The sequence below is a fragment of the Phyllopteryx taeniolatus genome, chromosome 23 (assembly GCF_024500385.1).
Source record: "Phyllopteryx taeniolatus isolate TA_2022b chromosome 23, UOR_Ptae_1.2, whole genome shotgun sequence".
NCBI classification, from domain to species: domain Eukaryota; kingdom Metazoa; phylum Chordata; class Actinopteri; order Syngnathiformes; family Syngnathidae; genus Phyllopteryx; species Phyllopteryx taeniolatus.
The window spans coordinates 928372-951960 of NC_084524.1; the positions used below are offsets into that span (position 1 = coordinate 928372).

The 23589-nt window shown below is 46.1% G+C and overlaps 1 protein-coding gene across 18 annotated transcripts in view; it reads left to right on the forward strand.

The window, feature by feature from the left end:
- Positions 1-23589, forward strand: part of LOC133472831 (neurexin-2-like) — a 237212-nt gene that overhangs the window by 174221 nt on the left and 39402 nt on the right. For all 18 annotated transcript variants that reach the window (XR_009786862.1, XM_061764247.1, XM_061764245.1 and 15 more), the window contains one exon: positions 20636-20817. Coding sequence is in view for 17 of the 18 variants with exons in the window: in XM_061764247.1 (XP_061620231.1) it covers positions 20636-20817 (182 nt within the window). In the remaining variant the exon portion in view is untranslated. The remainder of the gene's footprint in view (positions 1-20635; positions 20818-23589) is intronic.

Here is a 23589-nt window from a genome sequence, read left to right on the forward strand (position 1 = left end):
ATGGAAGACTGTGCGGGCTCGTAGACTGCTATGCTAGCTTCTCGGGGCGGTTTCTAGCTCTGGAACAAAATACCGATCGGTGATTCAAGCCAGCCGTATAGATCATCCCAGCCGTGGCCTCCTCTCTCACTCTCCGACAACAATAATGGATTCGCCGTGCAATGCGTCTTTTGTCTGATGCGCACTAATGTCCGGGATGTTTTTTGTGCACAACCTCGGAGGCAGACGGACAAGAACCCAAAACTGAGGTTGATGGAAGGAGAAGGAAGGTTGAGGAATGCGCTGCGGAAATCTCTGGACCTCATGTACGCTCTCGCTTCTTTTCTGCATTGAATAATAAATAAGGACGTGTGGCAAATGCTTGGCACAATTGACTAGATGCGTCCACGAATGGACCGATCGATGGCTTGCCGCACAACTACCCGCGCTTATTCAAGGACACAACGGCGGAGAAGCAGACACAAAGAAGGGAATTCGTAGCTGATGATGGAGAGGAAATTGGCGCCGTTGTAATATATTCCCGCTCAAATCTATACATCGCGAGCATGCCTCCACAGGCAAATTACAAATTACTTTGGTGCAACTTTCAAATTGGCTACCGTTAGACAGGTGCAAGTGTACCCAAAATATTGACCGGTGTAGAAGAAGTTGCATTTTAGTTAACAATTTGAATATTTAGTCCAAATGTTAATGGGCAAGGAGTCAGGTGACAAAACTTTCCCCCCCCCCAATTTGAAACTCATGAATGTAGACAATTGACTTTCCTTGTTTAAAAAACGTCAAGTTCATCCATGAAATGGAGCAATAGTAGCCGGCTAACATCGTCAACGTCTCCAACGAGGCACACATGCATAGATTACAGTCGCCGGGTACTGTTGCGTCGCACGGGGGCCATTAATTTCCTGAGCTCTGCTCAACGCACTTACAGTAGCTCACCGCTTGCATAGTCATGAGATTCGAGGGGCCGGCGAGGAAGCGCATCAAGTGGAATGAAAGAAATGTGATGCAAAGACGGGAGGTGATGACTGTGAGGGAGATGGAAGAAGCGAAGAATAGAAAGGGACAAAATACAAATGACATTGCCAATGTGAATGCCACTAACTAGAGAACCCATTGAAAATAGGTTAAGCTAACCGGCCTTGCAAGGAAAAAGTTTGATCTTGTTTCCAAATAAGAATCCTGATACACTGAACCTGTCTTTTGGTTATTTAATACAACAAAATCGCAAATACCACTTTACAATGCTTTGGTCGAGTGTGAGACAGCGTGCCGGACGCTCTTCCCTCTCTCATGGGATTCGGAAGCCGAGTGAGCCTCCTTTTCGGGTAACACTTCCCATTTCCTCAGCGGCTCCTTATCAAACCGGTCCTTGCCTGCTCTTAGCCTGAATGTGATCAGTATGTCTGTGGTGCGTGTGTGTTCATAACATAGTGAGGTCAGTTTTAACAAACAAAAACTAGTGCGCGTATCCTAGTGTCCTGTCAGCAGCGGCATACAGTAAAAATATATAACTTACAGTGTCCTGCAATGTCCCACAGGACAATGCTTGACTGGACACACCTTTTAAAGCTTCCGTCTTTGGCAGTTTTCTGGGGTCAAAAGAAAGAGCAAGTAGTTCAGCGGTGACCTCATGTCCTCGCACAAACCCCATCGGGCGCCAGACTTGCCCGCCGGGCCTCCGCGGGGGCAGCCGGAGCGCAAAGAGAAGTGTTGCCCGTCCGAACGAGATGGCGTTCCCTGCAAGTCCTCGCGGGGACGGGAACCGCACGGGGTACTCGGTGTGGCGGGCTAGTTGACCAGAAGGAATGATGCAGAGAGCAAGAGCTGCATGCGAAAGCTAATGGCCTATGCAACACCCGGTGGTGAGTGAAATCAAGCTCTAAATTCATCCCCTCCCTTGGCTGCATTTAACACTGCTGACTTTCCACCTGGCTTCCCCCATTATTCAGCCTCTTCGGCAACTCCAGTCTACGTCTTGTCCGGAAGCAAGACTGTAAATTACCTTTTAACAATAGCGTATGCGCAAACCCGCAAAATGGTTTGGAAATGGTGTGCAATCGGGCCGCCAGCTGTGACGCTTTATTTTTTGCCCTTCAATTCATAATTCTGCAAACAACAAGAAAATGCTTCGAAATGAAGATAACCTCCTTGCAGAGGTGCTCATGAATGCAGGTTATTCTGCAGGAGAAAAACGGCCGAATGGGAAAGCAAAATAATGGCAGACAGTGTTTAACCTTGGCATATTGGCGGTGTGGACCATTGTGTATGAAGTGCACGTGTCCTTGTGTCAAGCTGTTGTGTGCATACTGCACTCTGTATGACGTAAAGTATTTACTGTGGAAATAAAATGTCGACACAGCCCTGTTCAACTTTTTGAGGCTTTTCCTATCTTTTTTTTTGTTGTTGTTGTTTTGAAATCTTTCACAAATGTTTCGCGCGAACACTGCCCGGCATTGGGAACAAAACCTTCAGGCTTCTGCCAAAAAGAAAAGATGTCAGGAAAAGCCTACTAGAATAGCTGAAATGTGTTTGGGGCACTCTATGTGCTGGCAGCTGTGTGGTGACTCCCATTTAACATGAGTTTAAATGGGATTGGTTGATTCCGAACACAGCCACATCAGTTACAAGAGGGTGTGCACACTTGTGCAACCACATTATCGCTGTTGTTTATTTCCCCTCTCATTGAGTTGTACAGGTTATACAATGAGCACGGTGACGACGATGCGTTCGCCTGCAGGCACGTTTAATTCCAACCTTAAAGCGCTCCACGTTTCATTCTCACCGATTGTCGCGACGTACTCTCTCGCCCTAAATTGCGTTCTTCTTCATGGCCTTTGTCGTGCTAAGCTTCACCCAGATCCATCCCGTTTAAGAAGGATGAGGAGCACTCAAGCCTGTGACTTCATGCGTGTTCTTCCTGTAGGCTGCACTATTTGGACTCATTGAGCACAGCGGGCCTTTTGATAAACAAGCTGCTCCGGCTAATAGAATCTCCTTCATTGCATTTCGGCTGTGCTTAGAAGTGACGTCGTGGATGGAAAGCGAGATGCGCTTTGATGACGGCGCGGAAAGTTCTACTTGCACATTTGGGAGGATATCTGTGGAGTTTTAGCATATATAATACAGTTCTCGTTGCCATGGCAACCCTGTACCATCATTCTATTCATTACCTGCAAACGCATTCATTGGCTGAGCTCCTGGAAGCCACTAAATATGTATGTCATTATCGTGCTTGAAAGGTTTATCTCTGAAAACGTGGTAATGTGATTAGCGGCTATGCCGCACAGCTAGGATGTGACCTAGAGGTGAAAGAGAAATTCTGGAAGGAGCTCGACGAAGTAGTTCTGAGCGTCCCAGACAGAGAGAGAGTCGTGATTGGCGCAGATTGGAATGGACATGTTGGTGAAGAAGTGATGGGTAAGTTTGGCGTCCAGGAAAGGAACTTGGAGGGACAGATGGTGGTCATCTTTTCAAAAAGGATGGAAATGGCTGAAGAGGCAGGAACATAGTGTGACCTACAAGATCGGAGGTAGAAGCACACAGGTGGATTACGTCTGGTGCAGACGATGTCATCCGAAGGAGGTTGCTAACACTAATTAGCATGAGCATTAGTTGCAGTGCTTTCATCCAACGCAACACTATTAGTGCTGTACTGATAATATGAGAGAGGAGTTGGGAGGTCTTAATGAAGTTTTGTGAATCCCAGTTCAGTTCTGGGCCGGACACATCCCATTGCAAAATGACTGACTGGTCCAGTCTTCTGGAAGCTCCTCCTGTCCACCGAAAGCCTGTCTCACCTCTTCTCATTGAGCTAGTGGACTGATAGGCTAAGCCATGTGGGTCTTCTTTTTTTTTGAAGAAGAAGAAGAAGAAGAAGAATCGCTCACTATTTGCCAAACAGCTGCTTATTGCAATGTGTGTTGAGTCGAGTTTGCTGCCACCACACGTCGCTTGTCTTGCAACGCAGAGCAGAAAATCTGCCGGACCACAGCTTGTACCCTGAAAAACTTGTAAGTCGGGTCACTTGTATCTCAAGGCATCACTTCCATTGTCTCTAGTTCTCTCTTTTATAGTAGGAATAGTGTACGTTTCTAAAAGCGCCTTGTTTTGCACTGTTACGTTAGTATGCGGTACTCAGCAAAGCTGAGCTTGAAGTGGCCATCATCAAGTCGATTGTTGGTTACCGGCGCCCGAGTGCCACTTGACACATTATTCAGTGTCTCCACTCGAGCTGGCCCGTAGCAAAGTGGAAAAGAAGATTATAAGACTGCAATGGAAAAAAAAAGAGAAAATAACCTGTGGCGAAGGGAGTTTTTCTTCGAAACCGACTTGAGCGGATGGATAAAGCTTTCAGTGCAGCACCGAAGGCTGTCATTCACGTTTGATTGAAGCTGACATTCTGCTAGTTAAGCCCCTCCCCCCCCCCCAATCATCTCCCACTTTCCATTTGTTGGACATTCGAATCACAGTGTTTGCCGTCTGTCGGTGTCAGGCTGACAGGTTTTCGAGAGGATACCCCAGATCACTTCCCGAAAACCGTTTCTTCGGCTGGTCCCGGACAACATGATTGGCATCATGTTGTCATAATCTTGTGGGTCTTTTGATTAAAAAGCAGCCGAGGTGGTGTATTGTGTTCTGGCTTAAATATGCATCTAATTGTTTTGTTTGGAAACAAACTGGGACAAAATTCTAGCAAAAAATAAATAAATTGTTGAAAACCAAAGCTTATGAAAAGATCAAATGAGGTTCCGCTGAATGTGCATTTTCAAACACGGTGCTTGGATTTACTTGCAATTATAGTTCAGGTAATAACAAAAAAATGTCCGACCGTCCGATAAATGAAAAAAGCGACATCTTATCAAGTACTGAATATGAAATGAGACTTCAAAATTTGTGAAAAATTAGACCTCTCTCTCTCTCTCTCTCTCTCTCTCTCTCTCTCTCTCTCTCTCTCTCTCTCTCTCTCTCTCTCTCTCTCTCTCTCTCTCTCTCTCTCTCTCTCTCTCTCTCTCTCTCTCTCTCTCTCTATATATATATACATACACACACACACACACACACACACAACAACAAACAAGGCCACCCACCCACCCACCGGGTTGTTGCAGGGCTTTTCCACATTGTGACAACGAGGCACTCTAAAGCGCCCACACCATTGTGAAGTCCCTGTTCACACGCTCTACACAATTAAGTACAACATAGTTTCACGTTTTCAGCAAATCTGTTCAAACATATTTCGAAAGAAATCGCTGAATTGACTTGACAGCATCTTTAAATGAAGAAATATGACCTGATTGAGATGAACTGCCTCAGGGTTTGCGCACACATCCACACATGTGCAAACATAGGATCATCGAGAATCGCATAAAGTTCATAGTCCATTAAGAGAGGAATATGAGAAAATCAGAGAAGATTAAGAAGAGTTGGATTGCCTGAAATAAGTCTGGGCGAGCATCTAAAGAATTGTTCCCTCCATCGTGATGTTTTGGGTCAGGCATGCTGCTCGCGGTGACTTTAACATGCACCAAAGTTAATGTGGGTGCCTGTTAGTAAAATTCGGAAGCGGAATGCGCAGCAATGACCCGCTCGGTTTAAAGATGGAAATGAATTCAGTGCTAAGCAATTGCGCTTGAGTGACAGGCCAAGCCGAGTGCCTCGATTTCCCCGCAGCACCATCGCTCCAGCTTTAAGTCAACCTCATACATAAGAAAAACCACCAATTAGGAGTTAGTCAGGCATGCCCACCGCTGCCTGGATTATGATTCCATAATTCAGCGCGCCAGAGGTCATTGTGCGCCGACTCCCTCTTCCCGGGTGGGGTGGGCGTAGTTGCCGGCTCGCTAACGGGAGGTGAAGGCTGGCTAATAGCTGCCAGCTCCTCACATAATTGCCTGTCAATGGCCGTAATTGGCCGCATAAGCTGCTTGCGTGTATTGTCGCTCTGCGTGCATTCGGACGGCTGTAACTTCGCCCAAGGACCACGCCCCACCGCCCCGACGCAATGTCCGCCTTCTACTGCTCTATTATTACTGTCTCACCAGCAGGTAGTCAAGCCAAATTGACCGTGAGTGGAAAAACACAAAGTTTGCTGACACATAAAGTTTGCTGTTTTTTTTGGGTTTTTTTTTTAAATCAATCTTATGACTGATTTTTCTATTTTATTTTTTTTCCCCTCCCCATGCGTGTAGTGGCCTGACCCCTGGTCATTTCAGTGACTGATTGAGGTCATTTAAGCGGACGCAAAAGCGGCGCCTTCGACTCCAACTGTGACTTAGTCACCCCACAAGCCACCAGATGAATTATTCACTTGATTGCCCCCCCCCCCCTCAAGCCTGAGAGTGCATACAAAATGAAAAGTGGAACTGTGTATGCTGAAATGACACAATCCATACTAGTCTGAACCCATGGGTCGGGATGTTTTAGTAAAGGAGAGACGCGTGCAAAATGCACTCAGCAGACATTTTTAATTGACAGTACCGAGAAGCGAAAGAGTGCTTCTGAGGGGATGTGCTGCAACAACACAGCACACCGCAATCGAGTCGAACAGTTCAGTTGTCTGTGTTTTGTTAACACTGGAGACAAGCCTCGCACTTCCCGTTTCACGCCCGCTTCTGGGAGGCTCCCCGAGGCCTCGGTGCTGGGAAAACACAACGCATGGCCTCAGATTGTAAGGCGAATATGCTCGCACTTGCCCAAAACGCAGGCCCGAGTACCAAACACGCAGCCCGGCACTGAGCGCTCGTGTATGCCATTAGACGACTAATCAATGGGGCTCTCAGTTAGTTGGCAAAAAAGAACAATAAGCTCGCAGCCTCGTGAATTAGCAAACCATTAACTGTAACGGTATCATGTCGATGTGTGCTGGAGAGTTTAAAGGTCACGAGAGGGAGGGTTTGTATTGTAATCCAAACGGTAATTTATGGGCAGTCACTGGCCTATGAATGAAAAGCCTCCAAGGACGGAGGCGTTTCGCAGCCCGTTTCCGGGCCCGTTGACGAACCAGTTCTCTCGGCGTGCTGTACTACAACACACGAAGTGCGAATTGTGAAACATTGGACCGACAAGAGCACCCGGCTAGCGTCGATTTGAGCGTACGGCGCACAGATGCTTTCAGTTGGCGGCTTGCGTAGACAGCATTAAGTTATTAATGACGGATACAATTGAAGCTATAAATAATCATTAATTGATTATTGATAGCTGGAGCGGAAACGGATCGCCGCTCTGAAAATGATAAAAGGATTTTGTGAGTTCTGCCTCGAGGGCAGTCAACAACAGGCAAATAAGGTTTGTATCGGAATTGGCAGCTCGCAAACAAACATGACCATAGCATTCTTCCGTTTATCATTTTGGTTGGAAAATGCATGAAACTAATCGCTGCATTGTGTTCATAATGCAGAAAATGGCAAAGCTGCCACAAAGATGCGTGCGGTTGCCTCGACGATGTTGAAATGAGCAGCGAGTAGCCGCTAGCTAATCGAAAATCTGATCCCCTCTGATGTTGTGATCTGGAGGCTGGCTCCTGTAATTATCATCATCTTAGAGCGGAAGCGTTCCAAGGAAAGAATGGACCGAATACTGAATACAGTGTGCTGTCACTCTGTTATTTGTTTTTTAACACTCGCTGCAGACATGAAGACGACGAACCGCTGCGAGAAGGGGAATGAAAGGCAAACGGGACTTTGGTATCGCAAACGTCATCAAAGACGCGTCATTGGACATGACGCCGGCTGCATTTACCGGTCGTCGCCGTCAGGGACAAAGTATGAAGTCGTTGCAAAAGTGTAAAGTTATTTGGCACGCTCCGCTTTTCTGGGATTGGCAAATTGGCATTAAAGCCAAAATTAGGCATGTGCTCGTACTCGGATTTCTAGAAGTGCTCAAAAGCCTTTACCAGCCTGTCGTATACTGTAATATTCGAGCAGTTTGCCACGTAGCGAACAGTGCTTTGTTTACCATCAAACTAACACTAAATAAAGAGAATTACACATGATCTAGCTAAACAAACACACAGATTCGGAAGACTCGAACACACATTTTGCAGCAACATGTACAGAATGATGAATAAAGCGAAAACTAAATGGCCTTTTTTGTCTTTTCATCAAATCTACCTTTTTGAGTGAAAAGTTTGTGTTTTCAACAGTCCTTGATTAAAATAAAGCCCGTTTTCATTGAAAGACAATTTTCAAAAGTGGTTTGGGCGTTTGCCCTGCCAAAACGCAAGCAGTGAGAGAGGACCCGTGTCGTCCGGAACCTTCGGCAGTTTTCTTCCGTTACGTTTCTTCCGGATCACAGCAAGAATCATTTGGAACGATGGATCCCGTGTTTGCGCATCATGTTATAGTTTGGCAGCTGTCGCAATAAACATTCCCCAAAAACATCTGATATGAGGCGGTAATTGGAAAAAGCAACTTCATTAGTGAGTGACAGCAGCAGGTGATAAGACGGGGGAATACTGCACAGCAACTGATGCTCGAAACTCATCATCTGCCACGCACGCCTTAATTATTTGATGCCCACGGAGCTTTAAGCAGCTCCCCGTTTGGAAGAGATCTCGGCGGCGCCTTTGCTTTCTGCTTTGGGGAGCTGCGGAGGAACCCGACGGGATGGGAAGCGGACGGCTGCGCGGGGGCATCGGTGCTGGAATGACCGTCTCTGCGCTTTTGCCTTCGATGTAAAGCAGATGCGGCTCTCCGTGTTTGCTTTCGTTGTGCGCTCGCCTCGCGCTCGTTTGATATTTTAACATCACTACTGACATTGCTAGCTATAGCCAACTTTCTTTGCCCCCCGTCTTCCGCTCGCAGCTTATTATTGCTGTGCCTAAATACAATATTTCAGCCTGGATGCTGCTATTTTTTTCCCCTCTCTTGCACACAAGTGAATTCGAGAGACGAATTAAGGAGGAAGAGGCCACTTGAATCTCACAGAGCGAGAAAAAGCTAATTGGAATGCAAAGAGTGACGGGAGGCATCGCGAGGAAGCGGGCGGGTGCAAGAGGCTGCGCTCAGGTCGGGCGATCTAACGGCAGCGAGAGAGAGCAGATCACAGTGATTGAGAGAAGAGGTGAGATTATCTGTGATTATGTGTGCTTGCGTGGAGATCAGAGCGAGGAAAGCAGCAGAGAACAAGCCAGCGCAAAGCACTGTGCATGGAAAACAGCCTGCGGTGCAGCAGCAGCAGCTCATCTTAAACGTGGAGGTCTGCACCCTCTCATGAGCTCCAAAACAATATCAACAGTACTCGAATGAATCATTTACATGCATAACGTGGTCAGAATATGACACAGCTCCCTAACAGTGCCCACCAGTCCGTCCTGGTCCCTAAAGAGAGTCGACTGTGACAATTAATTGTCTTGTTATCCCTCAGTGGCAGCTAAATTAAAAAGCTGGGCCAGCTCATCGTATTTAATGGGGGGGGGGACTGCGTGTACCTGCACGTGATCGCAATGTAGATCAAATGGGAGATCAAGAAATCACACTGGGATTTGCCCGCATTTTTAATGAGCATCACCGTTGACGGCTGCAGTGTGGAGCTGACCGTGGTGCTGAAGCCACTACACACCAAGCTATCGGATTTGATCGCGCCAACTCCAGTGGTGCCTTGAGATACGTGTTGAATTGGTTCTGGAACGCAAAACTACGAGCGCAATAATCAACACTGTGTGCGTGTTTTCAAGAATCAGGCGGAGAGCTTAGTGTCAATCAGTCATCTATTTTCCCTGAAGGATATGAAATGATATTTTCAAATGTATAAATTCTAAAATGATTTAGGAAATGATATTTTGCAAAGTACAAGCTAAGCAAGTGTGAAGACTACTGTAACTTTAGCCCTGCTTTCATAATTTGCACTCGTCAGAGGCCCTGATACACGCCTGCTGGAAGCTGGGCAGTGACTAAATTATTATATGTGCATTTGCTGTTCTCATTTATCATTCTAATTGTATTTGTAGTGCCTCCGAGAGAGCAGCACCGTGCACCATTTTCTAGTGCCCCGTAGCCATGGGTTTATGGTTATGATTATGTCTATGGACGACAAACACTATTACTCCCCAGCGAGGCTCCACCTGACATTTAGGCGAGCACGTGACGGAGGGTGCGAGCAGGGCAAGAAATGCAAAACGGCAATTGTGTGCGGATAGTAGTCCGGCTAAAGTGACACGATTCCTCCCCTCTTGCTAGAATTAGCTCATAAATTTGAAGCGGTCGACTTTTTCGAGCACACCGCGGTCACGTTTGATGTGGGAATCCCGACGCCGGGCTCTAATAAACAAAAACGACGCACTGTCGGATTTTGTGGTGTGAAAATGGGAGGCAATCAGCAGTAAACCCCCACCCTTCTTTTAACTCCCTTTTTCCACGTCCTCCGTGGCTGACCTAGAAAATGAGAAGCGGGAACAAAGGAGGCAAAAAGGTCATTCTTGCAGCAAACGAATGTTTCCTTTTTCATTGCTCACGTGGACGGCCGCATTCGGACAACAGCAAGTCAACCGATGACCACCGCTGTTCAAAAACATTCGAAATGTCATGCGAATGACTGACAAAGGGGACGTAGTTCCAGCATCGTTCGCACTTTGGCATGTTTTGCAGTATTAGAAGATGAAGGAAGCGCCCCGGCGCCGGCAAACTAGGTCATCACAATGTGAGGGAAGCCTGAGTGTTACAGATGGACTGCATTCTTGCTCGTCCCCGAAACGCAAACGTCATATATTTTGACATAAATAAAGACTGGTGAACGCTGAGCGCCAATGAACGTGCATTACTTTTTGGATTCAATCAATTCAACTGTAATGGGCCGTGATGTCGACGAGCACGCACTGCATGTTTAGTTTATTCGTTTATGTCAGCGATCGCATACCAAACTCGAAACCAGAGATGCTTTGTGCTAATATTCTGTTTTTTTGGAATTTGGTTCATTTCTATCTGCAGCCCCTATTGCACGTAAGAAAGAAAATTGAGAAAATAGGAGAAATTTGAAAGATTAGGAACGGCAAATCACACCTACATAGTACATTAACAAAGTACCTTACTCAAACAGTATATGCAAATATACCCGCATTAATGACATTGTTCATGTCTATATACTAACATACAGTGCATTAGTCACATACTATATATATATATATATTTCCCCACATGAATTGCATTACTCATTTACATCTCGTGCAATGAAAAATTTAGTGAAAAAGTAAGAGGCTTGTTTTCCAAAGACGATTTTTTGTTTGTTTCTTTGGAGAAGCTTTTGAGTCTTCAATTCATTCTTTTTACGGCTCGGTATGAGCATGCGGATTGCCTGAAGGCGCTTTTAGCTAATGGGATGCTACAGTGCGATGTCGAGGTGGTCAGGTGGACAAGGTGCATTATCGTGTCATTTTAAACACCAGACTTCCACCTGCGAACATAATGGTAGTTCCAAAGCTTAGCATGTAATTATACGACAACGGCGATAGTGCCGTGTCGTCTCCACCAAGACTTTCAGAGCCGGTTTGTCTCGGAAGTCTACAGCTTGAAAATCCTGCTAATGCGACGCCGACTTGTTCGAAGGTGAATAGCATTTCTGCCGTTGTCACGGCAACCCAGCATCACCTGCTTCAGTCGTTTAACATTTCCGCGGACTCCTCTGGTGTTGGCTTAGCCTCGGTGCTAACTTTGCTAGCCACGCTGACCGTACGCCACTCTTTTGAAGCCTGCGTCGTCTTTGTATGATTGACTTTACGTGGAGGACGCCGGCTACGATGTGCTCGAAAGAGAGCGAGGCCACGGCTGAGTACGACAAACGAGTGCCGCGCATATCACCGCTGGGATGTTTGTACGCTCTGATGAGGCGTCCTTTTCTCTTCTGCTTTCCTCGCGCTCTCCCTTGATTAGAACCGCAAGTTGCGGGTTAAAGATGGGCAGATGAGTGTCGGGGGGGGAAGTTCTATTGCTGCAGGTTTCGGTGGCGCTCCCGCCGCTATCTCTCCAGCGTTAACCACACTGACCTCAAATCTGCACTAAGCCCCGAGCCTCACTCTGCGCAATCCGCTTACCCTCCAATAGCTTCAAATTAGCACTCTGCTTTTTCACTCTTTGCCGGTGGCGAGTGGAGGAGAAAGATGTAATGCGACCGGCACTTTTTTTTTTTTTTTTTTTTTTTTTAATAAACTGTCTGAAAGGGTTGTCCTCATGCTGAAACTTTTGATAGGACTATTGTAGCTGAGTGAGCCATTGACCAGACAACGATGAATCACCTTTTTTTTTTTTTTTTTAAATGACTTTATTAGCACCTCCAAATCCTTTCATGTGCACTTAAGCAGACTGGATCTTGCTGAGATTTGGGGATTTTTATTTTCGGGTGCAAAAAAGTGCTCATTTGCATTTTACATTATTTTTTTGTTTTTGTTTGTTTTTTTCTCTTTAGACAAGTCATTAAAGTGCTCAAAGCAGATGTATTTGCAACTGAAATGTTTGATGATTAGCACTCAAGTCAAACGAGGGGCAGGGCCAGGGAATGGCTGTCCAGTGCCACGCCCGGCTGGGCATAAAACCGTCAGGCGGTAAATGATTTATGGATGCGGCGAGAGCGAGGGACGCCGCACTGAATGCATATCGCAAATGGTTTTGCATAACATGAGAACATTGTACAAGTCAGGGAGCAAGATGGCAAACATTTCAAATGAAAAGGTAGGGATGGGTCAACACAGCAATGTGGAACCGTAAGATGTCAGGGTGCAAATGAAATTGTGTGGCATCTTTTCAGGATAATCCCCTTCCCCCCCAATTTGTCAAGATGGCGCTTGTTGTGGCTGCACTGTTAGATTGTAACGGTGATCGGTGGATTACTATGCAAAATAACAGTTGGCTTTTGAGGTTGTGTTCATCAAAAAGTGAGCGCTATTGTCTCCAGTACAACTTGCGTTGTTTACATCTCCAACTACAAACCGAGGCGAGAATCAGCAGCAGGAAGCTGCAGGGACATTTCGAAATGTTATCATGTTAGGCCATAGTTGCTGGTTAAATTAACCATGGCAGCAACAACTAATGAGATTAAGGCGATGTTTTCCCCGTTTGGCTGGTTGTAAACCGTTGTTTTTCCACCGCGCCTCCAGATTGTGTACTGCGTGTCATTTTTTTCGTCCCTCTTTCAGCCCTGCGTGCAGCGGATGTGCTTATGTCCACAATGATCAATTCCTAGAAGCAGCAGTGTGTCACTGCATGGGCATGGCTTTCTGGAACTTTTCTCAATCAACAAAACGTCCCACTCAATTGCTTTATGCATTAGATACTTTTTTTTTTTGCTGCTCGTTTAGCCAGTGGAGGGAAAAGAAGGGATTAGCAGGTCTTTCCCTTCATCTTCATCGCCTCACGCGAGACGTAAATGCTTCTTGACATCTGTGAAACTTCTAAATCTGTAATGGCTGTAATGATGGGGTGGGAAAAGAGGGCGGAGGAAGTTCTCCAGCGCTCAATCTTATTAGTTTGGGTTTTGTTTGCAGAGTGTTGAAGACAATGCTAGCAAACTTTTTTGTAGCAACAACCAGAAAATCATTTCTTGTCTCCCTCCTTGATAGCCACGAATAACCTCTGTTCTTCAGTTTTTGGAGTTTATGCAGGAACGTTTAAATGGTCGCCACGTTGGTGCGCGTAGCGGCAACCGTTATTGAGCTCTTATCTGCTCACTACCGTTGACAAGACGAGATATGTGATGCACTTTTATTCAATTTTTTTTGTTTTGTTTTTTTTATCTCCGAGCGTATCTTTTAGCCAAGCCCAGCTACCGTAACCTGTCTTGTCGTCGTCGGAGCACACGTTTCGCTTCTTTGTACTCGAATGAGTCTTCAGATTATGTCATCACACCACAGTCGTACAACGCGCGCTTCTTTAGCGCCGGTGAAATCCTTTCCCCGTGCAGAACAGAGCTGTCATGACATTTAAGAAGTGTAAAATCTACATTTTTTTTTAAAGGAGGAATATTGGCGGAATGACTCTGTCCCGCCATTCTGCCAATTGGGCTCATGTCAACGTAAATGTCGTTGAATGACATCCTTAAAAGTCAAGTTTCTTCTCCTATTCGCTCTTTTCAAAGCACTCCTCCTTATCGCCAGCTGTTTGAGACCATTTGGACTGATCTTTGAAGACCCACCGAATATTGTGCTCTGGGACGATATAATCACTGAAACAGAGAGCAGACTCTCTTTCACCAGAAAAAAAAAAGTTTCCTTAGTAACCAACAGTAGAACATGGGTTGGTTTCATCAACCAAAAAGCAGAGAAAACGAGCAGTGTCTGACGCTAATAGTTTTGACTTATGTGCCACCTTAAACTGTACAACGAAACAAGAGTGAGAAAGGATTTCAAAATAGGAATTTGTTTACAGATCTGCTATCTTTTCTTTTCTCGCGATCGCGACACACAATCTCTACTATCTCCCACGACACAGTCTGTTTCGAAAATACAACCCCTAATCTTGTCAAAAGCTGCGCTGATCTCAAATCCAAAGCGATGCAACGCCGCCATCTACAGGGATCTGACAGTTATTACAGTGGTTGACATCCCTGAATTTCACAGACACGCTGCACGAGACCCTCTTGCACTCCTACCCATTGAAAAAGGTACTTTATAAATATCAACACCCGCAGCAGTGAATGAGCGAAATGACGACAGATGTCGCGTCGGAATAACCACCACTCATTTGAGCGCACGTGTGGATTCTTATTTTCCGTTCGTTGAAATCCCTTTTTGGTGCTCACGCACCGGCTACAGAACGCTCAGCACCTGTCGGCATAAGAGACGGTTCATGTCATGGCCGCAGAGAGGGGACGCAGCGTAGGTTACAGGAGGCGAGAGGAAGTGAGGCAAGAGGTCAGCGAAACGCCACCCAGCAAATCTCCCTCTCTTTGGGGCTTTGTCTTCTCGCATCGTTGGTTCTGCTTGATGTGGTTTTCAATGAAGAGCTCCTAGTAGAGAAACTCATTTTTATTTGGAATCAGGCTTCTCGCTTGCCCCCCTTTGGAAGATGTCAGCACAGTGGCGGGCCACCCAGACGGCCATCCAGGAATCATTTGGGGTCAGCACAACGAGTGAGGAGCGACAAAAGCAGTACAATAAACTGGATTTCATTCATTCAGACATTTCAGAGAACGGAGGCACAAACACAGTTTGGTTTAGCTTCTTAGCAGCCACGTGCGTGTAAACAGCGTGCGTGGCAAAAGTATATTTCAAAGCAAGTAGGTTTACAAACGCTTTGGCCCTAGATGCACATTCAACTTGTTGATAGCGCCTTTTCCTGAGAATAACGTTCTTCGTGCAATTTCCCATGGCCAATTTCCTTGACCCCAAGAAAATTATATATATATATATATATATATAAAGTACATTTCAAGACTCTCAAGACAGTCGGCAAGGCAAAGAACGGAATAAAAGGAAGCTGCACGACTGTTGTTTTTACTTCGGACTCACGGTCTTTTTGCTTAATGGCTACAAGTCCATCATACCTGAGGAAATGGATCTATTATGTTGGATGTTCCACTGGTGCAACATCAATCCCACATAGCAACCGGATTGATCTGACACTGCACACACACACTGCATCCGCCATGTGATGTATTCACTTTGCGCATCCACTCGACATATCCGCCTTTCATCTCCCCACTTGATCCGCCTCCACGTTTTGATCCCGTGGAAGAGCACAGAGCCGGGGAACAACAACAAAATGCACACTCCCAGGAAGAGGCTTCCCATTGATTCCCACCATCCCATTTGACAACACACTTTGCATTTTCTACTCCGTTTTCCATCCGTTCATCTGTGCAGGAAGCTCTAATTCTGCCAAACACTCTGAGGCACAATCTGTTCATCTCATCAAAGCAGAACAGATTTAGAGGCAAATGCGTTGCTCTAACCTGCGCTCTCAGGGGCTTCATTTCTGACTCGCCAAAGTACAGCCTTGGACAAAGTCATTGTACAAGATGTTGGCTTATGCGCTCTTAATTTGATCCACTTGTGCCAAAGGTCCATTACAGCGGCAGGACGTTTGCCCTTTTAAATGTTTAGTCAAGTTTAGAGCATTCGGCCATTTGTAGGATGGCGGGATGGGTCAACACAGCAATGTGGAACCGTAAGACTTCATGAAAAATCAAACCATGACGTCCCGTTGCTGAAACGGTCATGCAAATGTTGCCAGTCTCAGCCGTCTGATTGGCATGTTATTAATTGGAGGTGTGTGTGTGTGTCACTCGCTTGTAATTGCACTTAATTTGCAATCGCAGAGCCTCCTGGTAGCATCTATGCTATGTAACATAATGCAATCCAATGTAACCTGAAGCGCTTGCCTGCCTTCATGTTTATTATTGCAGTTTCTAATATTTTGCTGGCACGTAACCGTAGAAACGGCTCTCAGCAGGACGCTGTGATTTTGTGAGTTCTAATTACTGGACACCCATGTTGTGTTTATATTTTGCATGCCCCTCAATGTTAAGACAAGAAAAATGCATTTGTGATGAAAATAACGACTGTCATGATTTTGAGATCATCATAACTATTACAGGTATCTATTAATTTCATTTCCCTGCATCTGTGAAGGAAAATCATCATAGAAATATGAATGCAGCCTCCTCCGGCGCAGCGGGTACCATTGATTGGTCTGGTCGTTGGCGCCAGAGCTAATTGAACTTGAGCAAATATTTGGACTGTTTTTAGGGAGTGTCGTGGTGGGTCTAAAATCTCCGCCATTATTCCAGCAAAAGGCCAGCATGGTTGGACTAAAGGTCAGACAGATCTATACTTGCTTTATTTGCAAGGCGAAGCAGCACAAATTCACTTTTTCATTTCGGTCATTGTGAAAGACTTTTGGTCTTAAACACCATGCCGATACGAGATGCGGTTTTTAAAAAATTTTTTTTTTTTACTATATTTCATTTAATGCTGCCTTGAGATACTAAATTAATTCATTCTGTGACCACGCTTGTAACACAAATCACTCATATCTCAATTCATCTTTCTTCACTAAGATGAATTGAGATGCCATTAATTTGTTCCAGCCTCTCAAAAATCCAACACAAAATGTAATTTTGGGGAGAAAATTAGCACTCTGTAATCATGTATTTTGCAAAAACACTTCGTAAAGACATAAATAAATAGAATTCAAAAGAATTAAACAGTACAGGTCCTTGCAGAGGATAAAGAATATGTGATATTGATTTGTGTTCAAATGTCAGTTATATGTGTTAGCATGAAGCTAGCAATCTAAAGACTAAACTGTGTGGTTGTTATGACTAGACAACTAGCAATTCTCGTTGTATGTTTAGTATGACTCTAAACCTTAACTGGGAGTGACTAAACACCTTGAAACCTCTTTTTTGAAGAAGTGTTCTATACTATTTGCGTTGACTTCACTGCCACCACACAGCCTTTGTACCTCAGGTTTGCGCACGCAAGTCAAAGCAAAAACGTCGGCTCACTCGTATCTCCAGGCGTCGCTGTAGCTTCCTTGCATCTCCATTCACCGTTGTTCTCATGCCTCTTCCCTAAATAGCTTTTTTTCACGCTTCTGATGATTGGCCGAAAAGGCCTTCGGGTGAGCTTCGGCATGGACCCTCGTGTTGCGAATGTGTGACCTTCTTGCCCAAAAAAGCAAAACACCCTTCATCCTCAACATAGAATTATGCTTGATTGCTACTTGATGACCGTGCAGAAATCCTTACTTTGATCCGTTGGAGGTGTTGCAAATTATAGTTCTTGCTTTGTTTGACAAGCAGCCAGCGTGTAGAGATATTCTGTTCTGAAATAATTTAGCGGCTCCACCTTGGGGACTTTGTTTTACCTCTCTCCTTTGTCTTGGCCGTCAGGCGGATGTTGTCAGAAGCAGAGCAGCAGGTGTTTTGCTGGGAGAGAACAGTGGCACATGGATGCCATCGGGGACGCCGCGTTTCATTGAGAAGCCAACACGCACGCATATGATTGTAACGTAGCGTAGCGGGGGGGGGGCAAAAATCATCTGAGCAAAGCAGGTGGCTGGGCACAGGGAGGCGATGGGTTTCCAATTCCTGTTTCCCTTGTAGCAAAGTGATGGCGCTGAAGATGAAGTCGCGCGCACACGCACGAAACAGTGACGCTGACAGGCACGGAACATATGGCAGATGCCGCGCGTGCGGGGTGTTAATTGACAAAATTGACTTCGCTGTCGGTGCGCGTGACGTGCGCAAGGCCTACTTTCAACTCACTGGCTCATTAGTGTGCTCACTTGCTAGAAACCGGGCAAAACGTAGCAGTTTGTCCGACAAAGAAAATGCAAAATAGAGCTTCACGCACTGATTGTTACACGTATCGAAATGGAGCCTCTCATGAGGCAGTCAAAATAATTCGGATATGACATTAGTAACTAGAGAATTCCATTTGCGGTGAAATTGTGTGTGAATGCTGCAACTGTCCTGAAATGCGATGTAATTAATTGAATATTTTCAATGTAGAATGTCATACTTGAAGTAGGAATGATTTGAATCAGTCAAGAAATGTGCAAGGAGAAGTTGAATGTCCTGAATTTTGTGAATATTTGGAAGGTTGATGTGTGAATAATGAAGATTTTTTTATTTATTTTTTATTTTTTTATTTTTTTAATAGAATGGTGGGAAAATTGGGAATCTCGGGAATGTGAAAAATACAAGCCCGAATGACTGCCATTTTGTGAATATTATTTCAATCGGTTGAGAATTGCAAAAGGACGGAAAAGTGGGCGGTATAGAAAAATGTCTTTGCTCTTCAGCATTTTCACACTAACAATGCCACTTTTAAAGGCCACCGTCAGTTGATTTGTTGATTTGATTTTTTTTTCGGAGCCATTCGTGTCCTCCTTTCCCTCGTCTGTCTGCAGTGTTCAATGCTGTGCTTCTACGCCATCGTTAAGGCAAGCGGGGCAACTTTATTCCCACCCGCCACCCCGGCGTTCGCCTCCCGTGCCATCACGTTACCTCTAGTGCGCCGTTTCCGCACCTTGTCGCCACTCATCATCCTCTCCTGCGTGACTGCCCTTCTCTGGCACACCTCCTCCTCCCCGCTGTCATGCTGCGATAATTAGTCAGCACTGGAATAATGCAGCCGCTAGAGAACAACAACAGGCTGAGCCGCACCGGGATGAAGGAGGACGAAGAGGAGCATTCCAGAGAGCGAGAGGAGAATGTGTCAGCGTGTTTCAAATTGTTATCCAACGAATGTTGGATCACGAAAGTGTCAGGTAGCTGCGTGTGTTCCGTCGTTTGATGGCGTACTGGCCCTGCGCCTTCTTGGTGCTCTGATTGCGGCCCACCTAGAAGACAACAAGGATGTACGCGTGTGCTTTATGTGCTTATTTTCTTGACATCCCCAACAATTTCAATGGCATTCATTGGAGCGTTGACCTCCAGTGAGGCACAACAATCCTTATTTGCATCGGCAGCAGTTGACGTGGTCAACTCTGTCTTGATTTTTGCAAAGGAAACGTGTGGGTTATCAGGGTCGGTTCTATGTCAAGCCTTCGTTGTCGTGGCCGAGGAAATACACAAACGCAAAGCATGCGGTTCACGCCTGCACTTCCTGCAGTAGCGACAACTTTTCAGCAGCGGCGCTTTCAAATCTGTGGCAAATCTCTGTACCGAGGGCAAACGGCTCTTCAAGGCTCAGGACTCTGAATGCTGAGGCGGAGCTCCTTTTCACGATGAAATCTAAGAAAACGTGCCGTTGACGTTAAGACGGCGTCGTCAACACAGCACAAAATGTCTGCTCACCCCTGCTTGAACGAAGCTCGACTACAACAAACAATTCAAAGAACGGTTTGTCTGCAGAAAGAAATTGTACCGCAATCGCCTGCAGTCCTGGTTCCCCATTCACAAATTCACCGTTTCCTGTCTTTCGTGCTCTTTCTGAAATACCCTAAGCCTTCAAAGCCCTGCCTAAATAGAAAAGTGAATCAAGGGAATCTGTTGAAGTGATACATCTGGACTGAGAGACAAGCTTTGGATGTCGCGAGGAGCCTTTGCTTCTTGCCAGCTCACTCCAATGTTCTTCAGGTCTCGCAGTCTCCTGGTGTTTCTCGCCCTAGCGGCGTTCTTCTTCCCCTGCGGGTTGTAGTCTGAGGTCTGTCTGATGTTGTTTGAGTCCTTCCAAAGGATCCTACTGTCGCTGTTAGTCTGCATCCGTCTTCTGTTGCATGGCGGTGTGGTTTTCCGAGGTCGTCAGCCAAAGCCAAGTCCTGGAGCTAGGTAAACAAAGTCCACTGGTTTCCTGTCTGTTGACTTTCAGTCGTTCGTCTTGTGATCCAAAGGGAAATCCAAGGAGAAAGCAGACATCCCAGCCGCACCCTTTTTTGTGGGGACAAAGGTGTCGGGACAGCTTGCCCTTGCACATCATGCAGCCGTTGAAATCCTGATACATGCTCTTTATTAGGTTAATAATCTTAGATGGTAGGACTTTCCAAAGCACATCCCTGGCGAAATCATTTCAAAGTCTATTTTTCTGCGATCTAAGTGTAGTTAAGTGTTACGATGCACCATTGCGAGCCAAGTAAAACACTGAAAAGAGTGAATATTTCATTAGTGGTCGCTGTCAAATATTAGCCTTTTTCCAAAGGGGGTTTACCGTATAAGTGTCGTTGGTCTATAGTCAATTTTCCTGTTTCTCCTCCGTGTGTTACAGCTGGGACAACATACATATTCGGCAGGGGTGGGGCCCTCATCACGTACACGTGGCCGCCCAACGACCGGCCGAGCACACGGGCAGACCGGCTGGCAGTGGGCTTCAGCACGCAGCTGAAGGAGGCCATCTTGGTCAGGGTGGAAAGCGCCAAGGGACTGGGCGACTACCTGGAGCTGCATGTAGTAAGTACAACCCTTCATCCAAAATTGTATGGGAACCTGCACGGGTTACAGCCACTCGGCTAACCCTGGGGGGGGGGTCGAAATCATCCCCAAAAAATGTTTTAATCCCCTCGTATTTGTACCTTTGTACAGTTGTTATTGACAATCAAGGAAACCCACCATTTGAGTCTTGTACTAGTTCCATGTGCGCACATAATACTTTTAGGCCTGCCGCACATTGGATCGGATCATCGCAAAAAAGTGACAGTTGCCGACTAACCCTGAACAGGCGCTTGAGGCTGCGCGGTCACGATCCTGTACTTGATCAAAAAGATCGCTTAATAGTTAAGGAAGAAGCGCATCGTGCAACTGCGATTCACATTTTGAATTGAGGCAAAACCAGTGGCCGACCGATCGGCCACTCAAGAAACGAATGAGTTGCCAAACCCCGCACACCGCGACGCCGTTCGGTCGGGTTCGGCCGAGCGGCTCGGTGGGCGGCAGCCTTTAGATGTACTAAATCGACACATCGCAGATCGATTCGGCAGTAATTGCTATGGGGGAGTGGAAAAAAGATTCCATTTGTGGCATTTATGTGTTCTTGATGTGCAACGCTGGCAGGAGTGCAGGCTTATTTACGTCTTTTTCCATGCCCGGCAATTAGTCTCGTTCATCTAGCTTTATTGCGTTCATACGTTACGCTTAAAGGTCATTTAAAAAGCAGCGCTAATGACAGCTTTAAACGACAATTAAAGGGGGAGACGGCAGTCACAGTAAATGCGCCGTCGCCGCCTCCGATTGTCTATTCGACCCCTGATGGAGCATCAAGCCCAATTTGAATGCTCGGTGATACATAATACTTAGTACAGGCAATAATGGGGAAAGTCAACTAGAGATGCTCAAGTGAGTTTTCCTTCTAATTTGCATGAAAACAACTGAAATTATAGGTGAGGCGCTGTTTTTATCTTTCCTCGTTCGTCATTCGTTCGCCTCCCTCCCTGTTTTACCGGAGTGCGTCCTCTGTCAAACGTCAGTGGCTCATTTATCCCATCGTTCCCTCCTGTCGCTCAGTCTTCCACACACGCGAGTGCCTCGGATGCAGCGGCCCGCCTCCTCTGCTCCCAGCGCAATTAAGTTTCATTTGCCGCCGTTCCTCCTGAGCCATTCCCCTAAATGACTCTTTTCAGCGGGCGCCGGGTGTTTAGGGCCTCTTAATTATGCTGCGCTTCTCTTTTAAACGCACCAGTGACTTGGAGCGAGAGCACCCCAACCCCGGCCTCCAGAGACTTCTACCTGGAGTGGCCTGGGAAGAAAAAAAGTCATTTCCATTGTCAACTTCTTTGGGGCATTTTTATACCCCATAATACATTTGCTTGAGTACGTTACAAATCATTGTAATTTTCTCCTCGGATGACAAGAGAGGCGGCAAATGTAGAACATGACAAACAAGAGGTAACGTGACGGGCCAGGAGGAAAGGTCCTGGCGTCCTGTGGTAAACCGCTGGCCAAATCACGGCATGACTTTGAGCCTTTGGGACTCTTCCCACTGCCCGTCACAGATACACTCATAGACCATTACTAAACTTGGCAAGACTTGAATACGGAGGAAAAAATAAAATCCCACGGTGCAGTTTTCATGGTGTAAACGTATTCTTAGTCTGTTAATTGGGGTTCAATGACAAGTCACATGAGTGCTTCTCGGCTGACTCGGTGAAGCCTATGGACTGCAGTCCGCTTCTTGTCCCTCAAAGATGAACCCCTTGCCGTTTTGGTAGAAATCCGAGTACGGCTGTGCCCAGCTGATAGTCGCATGCCCCAGAGGTAGAATTTCTCATATCTCGTTCCCTAACCTTTGTCCTCCTTCCTGCCACTTGCTCTTTCCATTTTAGTCCATTTCCCTGACACGGGGACAGTCGCTGTCATGACAACCAGGGGGTGAGGAGGGGGTCTCATGCTTGTGTGAACTCACCTTGTCCTCACAATAATACCTCATTGGGTGCGCTAATTATCTACCGTGGGTGTGTCTTAGAGTGCGGCAAGGTTTCCTGCTGACATTTGTAAAGTTGTCTGTTGAAAAGGCTTCTTCTTTTTTTTTTTTTTTAATCGTTGCCCGAAAAGGCCATGAGGAATGAGTCACTGCTGAGCGAATACTGCAGCTCTGCCCCCCACCGACGACCAGCCGGCCGTTCCGGAGCTTCACAAGTAGGAGAAATCGAGAGAAGGTTCACCGCACATAGCATGATCACATGACAACAGTCCACATTGTCAGGTAAACAGGAAGCGACAGGTGCTAGCACGTTTGTCCATTTAGTTGAGAAGTGTTAGTCCTCGATCTTTCACACGATGTAATAGCTCCACAGAGGTGAAAAGCCACACCTCTGGGGGCAAGCAGCACGTCACTTATGGGATTTTTCCATTTCTATTTTCACGGCCTCGGGTGCGCGAAATCTATGAAAGCACATCGCTAAGGACATTGACGCCAGAGGGATAGCGACATTTCAGGAAATGCTAATGTCCTCGAAAGGCTTTGGTCAACAGTCCTTTGAAAATGATGACAGCAATAAGTGGATGTCACTGATTGTTCCATATAGTTGTGTATTGAAAGCGATCGCAAAGTCTGCAGCTTCTGGCGCTAATTGTTACCATGGTGACCTGGTGCAGTGTCTGGAATATTTTGGGACCAGCCGGGAACCTTGTAATTGGGTTCTTGTGTTAGGATATTTGGTTATTTAGTTACTCGATGATTGAAGGGAAGCGCTAGAATAAAACCATTATTCCGTACCGCTACTTTTT